Source organism: Sinocyclocheilus grahami, unplaced genomic scaffold (genome assembly GCF_001515645.1).
Source record: "Sinocyclocheilus grahami isolate Dianchi unplaced genomic scaffold, SAMN03320097.WGS_v1.1 scaffold543.1, whole genome shotgun sequence".
Lineage (NCBI taxonomy): Eukaryota > Metazoa > Chordata > Actinopteri > Cypriniformes > Cyprinidae > Sinocyclocheilus > Sinocyclocheilus grahami.
Genome location: NW_015505722.1, coordinates 270,933 through 277,000, shown reverse-complemented (window position 1 = coordinate 277,000; position 6,068 = coordinate 270,933). Strand labels below are relative to the sequence as shown.

General features: G+C 39.3%; 1 protein-coding gene across 2 annotated transcripts in view; it reads left to right on the top strand.

Annotated features, from left to right (window-relative positions):
• Positions 1-663: 663 nt before the first annotated feature.
• The window catches only part of LOC107555695 (transcription factor Maf-like), a 76,029-nt gene continuing 70,624 nt past the window's right edge, over positions 664-6,068 (top strand). For both annotated transcript variants that reach the window (XM_016238564.1, XM_016238563.1), the window contains exon 1: positions 664-2,194. In XM_016238564.1, coding sequence (XP_016094050.1) covers positions 1,224-2,194 — 971 coding nt within the window. In that variant the 5' untranslated portion in view covers positions 664-1,223. The remainder of the gene's footprint in view (positions 2,195-6,068) is intronic.

Below are 6,068 nucleotides of genomic sequence, written 5' to 3'. Positions count from 1 at the left end.
ACATGTGACAGTGATCTGACACAGAGATGAAACACTCCACTAATACACAGATGCGCTTCAGCTCAGCCGAGAGGGGGCGCTGTTGAGTTTTGAAACCGCTTGTCCGCTCGCATGTAAGGGCCTCCCGGCCACGTTTTGTGGGACAGTGGAGAAAAAAGGAATCTAATAAATTAATATATTCACATTAAAACAACACAAAGACGCGTACTCTGTGGAAACCATATGGCCATTTTAATTGCTTTTAGTAGTTACATCTGTCGCTGATATATTCGTCGTGTACTTTTTTCTCTCCAATATGTCTGAGAAATATTAATAATAGCTCAAGCGATAACGTAGGCTAATTAAAACATTACTTGCGTGACATTTATGGACTTTAATATGGTCTAAATGTGGTTTCTTATAAGAGATTTGAATAATATTGTAGTTTAAACAAGCAGCCTAAGTGTAAATTACCTTTTTTAAGTTATTAATATATCACTTATGCATAAATCAGTATGATCATTGCATACTGTCAGATCGCTTTATTTTAAACAATAGGCAATGTGGGGGGGAAATGCAATGAATGAAAAGATGTGCAAAAGCTTTACCTGCTTTAAACGCCAAAGCCAAAAAATCGCTGTCCACAAAGAGTTAAAGTCGTCGTTTAGCTCTATCAGTTCTGACAGTTCGGGAAACTTTTGTTTCTTCTCTAGTATGTAAATTGACCGTCGGATTCAGCGAGCCTATTGGCTACGAGTCCGAGTCAATTTCGTATTTCAAACCTGACGTCAGGGCGGCTATAAAACTCAGCATTGCTTTTATACTCATATGCTCGGTGATCCTTTAAAAACTCTAGAACAAGCCCGGAGTACTTTTTTTTTTCTCTCCAGCCAAGCATCCAATTGCCAATCACATACATGTTACGGTCTTCATTTCAACGAAACTATTGAGAGAGAAAAAGAAAGAAAGAAAGAACAAATCCACGCAGCCATGCAGTGTTAAATGTTTGCGACTCAAACGCGTCGACACTCGCGCACGAAGAGAGAGGAACTGGAGACGCGCGCGCTCCTGCGTCTGTGCGCGAGAGGCGAATTAAAAAAATTATAATAAATCGGCGCTCGCGAACCCTTTTCTTTGCTTTTGAAGAATTAAAAAAAGAAATCAAGCTGGCTCACGCCGTCTCGAACCCGACCACTTTGACAGCTGCTCTTCACCCCCTTTGGAGGACTGTCAACAGCAAAAGGATGGCATCAGAACTGGCAATGAGCAGCTCCGACCTGCCCACCAGTCCCCTGGCCATGGAATATGTTAATGACTTCGATCTGATGAAGTTTGAAGTGAAAAAGGAGCCGGTGGAGCCCGATCGCAGCATCAGCCAGTGCAGCCGCCTGATCGCCGGGGGATCCCTGTCTTCCACCCCGATGAGCACGCCTTGCAGCTCGGTTCCCCCTTCTCCAAGCTTCTCGGCGCCCAGTCCGGGCTCCGGGAGCGAACAGAAGGCGCACCTGGAGGATTTCTACTGGATGACCGGTTACCAACAGCAGCTCAACCCGGAGGCTTTGGGCTTCAGCCCCGAGGACGCGGTGGAGGCGCTGATCAACAGCAGTCACCAGCTCCAGAGCTTCGACGGCTATGCTAGAGGGCAGCAGTTTACCAGCGCAGCCGGCGCGGGAGGCGCCATGGCCGGCGAGGAGATGGGGTCCGCCGCCGCGGTGGTCTCCGCGGTCATCGCGGCCGCCGCAGCCCAGAACGGGGCACCCCACCACCACCACCATCACCACCACCACCCGGGCGGGCACCACCCGACGCCCGGGCTGCAGTCCAACGGCAACTCCGCCAACCACCAGCACATGCACCTGGACCTGGACGATCGCTTCTCGGACGAGCAGCTGGTGACCATGTCCGTGCGCGAGCTCAACCGGCAGCTCCGGGGGGGCAGCAAAGAGGAGGTCATCCGGCTCAAACAGAAGAGGAGAACCCTCAAAAACAGAGGCTATGCCCAGTCGTGTCGCTACAAGCGGGTCCAGCAGAGGCACGTCCTGGAGGGCGAGAAGACCCATCTGCTGCAGCAGGTGGACCACCTCAAGCAGGAGATCTCCAGACTGGTGCGCGAGAGAGACGCGTACAAAGAGAAGTACGAGAAGCTGATCAGCAGCGGCTTCAGAGAAAACGGATCCAGCAGCGACAACAACCCGTCGTCCCCGGAGTTTTTCATGTGAGTTTACCGGCACATAATATAGAGCAGCGATGTGCAAAAGTTGCGTACGCGCGTTATTCTCTCGTTGTGTTGGATTGGGCGCACGCGGGGCAGTCAACTTTTCCTCTCACTTTTATTATTATTATAATTGTTTTTTTTTTTTAAATGTAAATACATTTAATCCAGTAATGAAGAAATCGAGCTTTAGAGCTTAGCCCACGCAACCTTTGCGCTCCGCTTTTGGACAATAATAAGACATTTTCCATCGCCGAGTTGTTATCATTTTGTTTGAAACTGTAATATGTGAACGTATACTTCCATTTGATACTTCCTCGTGTTGTCCTACGCCTCGTGTTGCGTAACTTTTAACTTCACATTTTTGTAAAGTTCAAGTGACACATGCTGGTTACGTGAGGGCACTGTACACTGGAAGCATGGAGAAGTGTTTGAACTCATGTCGAGTGTCTAAACAGACTCATTTCCCTCATAAACTGAGCGAGACTGACATTGTTTCATTCAAACTCCATCACATTTTGTGTTGTTGTGAAGAACTCACTCAGTATGTATTTATTTGTGTGTCGGACGCGATATGTCGAGCCCACATGCTGGTCATGTCGGCTGACGGTGTTTTGTGTTTCTTTTACCTGAACGAACTGAACTGAAATGCTCCGACGTTACATTCATTTTCTCATTGTCTGGTCCTGTCCACTTTTTTGGGACTCTGAGCAAAAAAGTGACATCTTTTCATCCTTTACATGAAACATTGCCTCCATGATTCTTGCGACAAACTCCTGTCATTTTTGTACAGCAATTTTAGTGATGAAACATGTGTTTTGGCAAGAAGAGTGATTCTGTATGATTATCCTTTTTTTTTTTTCGGACGAAGAGACATTATTAAACCCCTGAAACAATTGTAACTATCTCAGTGTGATACACTTAAGACTGAAAGATTAGCAATTTTGACAAATATGTCACTCCACATTGCTTGACCATAACATATGGTAAAACGAGCGATTTCGAACTGTTCAATGGACTAAAGGGTTTCTAAATTATTCTCAGAAGAATATTGAAGCCTATCAATGAAGAGTTTGTCTTGGCACGCGCTCGAAATACTGCACTCAAAACTGTTATTTTAGCATTTGCATCTAAATATAAATCAAATTATTATATGATAGAATATTGAAATATTTCGGAGCACGCTGCTTTAAAACATTTACTTGCATCAGGTGGGAAATAAGACCTTTAATAGTCCCAGCTTATACTTGTGCTACTGTTAATACAACGTTTTCATATTTGATATCGATTAATTCACAAAATAATGACTGTACAAACTGGAGCAGTTCATCAATAAATGTTAAATATTGCAAATCAAATGTCCTCGTGTTATTTAAGTACGCCTAAAGTGTGAGACTCCCACTGAATAGCTACAGTATTTAATATCACATGCTGATTGGGAAATTAAATACGAGTTTTATTTATTTTTAATGTCTGAGGAAAGTTCACGATTTCACTTGTTGCCGCGAGACAGTTCGCTCGAGTTTCGCCAGATGAGCAAATATACATCTTATTAAATCTGATTTGCTTACATTTTAATTGAACTGAAATAAGATATGACACATAAAATTATTTTTAGTTGAAAAAAGCCAACATAACATTGTATAAAGCAACATTCTTTGATAAACATGGCAAAATGCGCTCGCACTTTGCACTGCATGCGCTGTGTGAGTTTATATCAGAATAGTTCAATAATTCACTAAAGACAGATTCGATATAATATAATAAAAAAATCATTCACAAGCAAAAACTTATTTTTAAATAGCACTTGATTTCAGGAGCGAAACAGACCTTTTTTCCTCCCTTTCCGTTTTTAAAATTGATTTCTGTTCATGTTAAAAATCTCATTTCGAGCACCGCAGCTTAAACTCATCTTATCACACACGAGGACAGTTCAGTTTCGCTGCCCTGGTTAATCATTCATTTAGAGAGAGTTTATACTTGCTTAAACTGTCATTCAAATAACTGGTATATTCCTCAAAAACTGATTTTGACAAACAGATTCGCCTCTAAATCACTGGAGCTTTTCCAAAGTGCACCTAAAACTGACAGAACCTGCAAGTTCGATAACTGATCATGTTTCCTTTAGATAAGAATAACTTGACTGTGACCCTGTAGACTATTAACAATAACCTTTATTTATGTTCTACCAGTCACTCTTGACTACCAGTCAGGCCTATTTAGAAACAGCATTATACTTAGAGTTCATCAAAACAAACGAGTTGTGGTCTGTTCGTGTTTTCTAAAGCACAAAACAAAATTCACAAGTATGATTTGGCATTGTTTGTACGCCACAACCTCCACTTCTCACCCACCAAATACCCCTGAAGATTTCAAATAACACCCTGTTTCTCAATGTCACATCTCCTTTTTGTTTTCTCCACTCTTGACGTTTTCGGCTTCTTTATCTCTTTAGGCCCATCATCGTTCTCTCAAGCCATCACTATCATCAGCCCCAAAATAATTAGAAGAGTGAGTCAAGCTTCCCCTCTCATTGTCACAGCAAACAGGACGTGGGCACACAACTGGAAAGATGTGTGTGTGTGGGGGGACGTCTGAATTCAGGGCGTTCGGTGAAAACTTAGTGGCTCATCAGCACAATGATGATTCGAATATCAAACGGATGACGCACACACCCTTAAACGCACCGTGTTCAGAGCCCATCTTTCATTCGCTGGGCTGTGTGAGCTCAGGGAAAAGGCTGTATGGTCCACGCCGTGGAAAGCACAATGATTTCTTGCATGATTAATAGTGGAGAAAAGACCTTGTTTCTGCTCCTTTAAATTGATGAATCATTGGTGATTTTCCCCAGCTGGGTTTCGACTGCCTTTGAGTGGCTGCGGTGCCTGTAATTTATGGCTTTTCTGTTTGATGAGGTCAAAACGCAAAACCGGTTAATGACATCACCGTTATAACTCAGAACTGTAGACGCACACTGTACCAGACAGCAGGTGCAACGTGGACTCTTTTCTATTCCAGTTATTCATTTTATCATTATTATTTCTTTAATTTTTTTATTTTTTTTAAATATGCATCTAGTTACAGCTTTTTAGCCTGAGATTTTTTTTTAAATAAATGTTTATTATTATTATTATTATTATTATTATTATTTATCATTATTATTTCTTTAATTTTTTTATTTTTTTTAAATATGCATCTAGTTACAGCTTTTTAGCCTGAGATTTTTTTTTAAATAAATGTTTATTATTATTATTATTATTATTATTATTATTATTATTATTATTATTATTATTATTATTATTATTATTATTATTATTATTATTATTATTATTATTATTATTATTATTATTATTATTATTATTATTATTATTATTATTATTATTATTATTATTATTATTATTATTATTATTATTATTATTATTATTACTACCACTACCACTACTACTATTACGTATGGATTTGTTTTGGTCACACCGAATATGACACTTTTGGTATCTGCTTCAGAAAACTACAACAAAACTTAAAGTGTGCATTATCAATTCAGTAAGTTTCCTTTTTTTTTTCTATTCCATTTTTAAATACTTTTTTAAAATATATACTTCTAGTTCCAGCTTTTTGCCAGAAATATTCTATTTTTATTTCATTTTATTTTATTCTGTTTTTATTTATTATTTTTTGTAAATTATTATTTTTTGGTTCACACTGATTATGATACATTTGGTGACAGTTTTAAAACTTAAAGTGTACAATATCAATTCAGTATGTTCTATTTTTGTCCTGTATGATATATATATGGCATATACATATATTTATATATATATATATATATATATATATATATATATATATATATATATATATATATATATATATATAT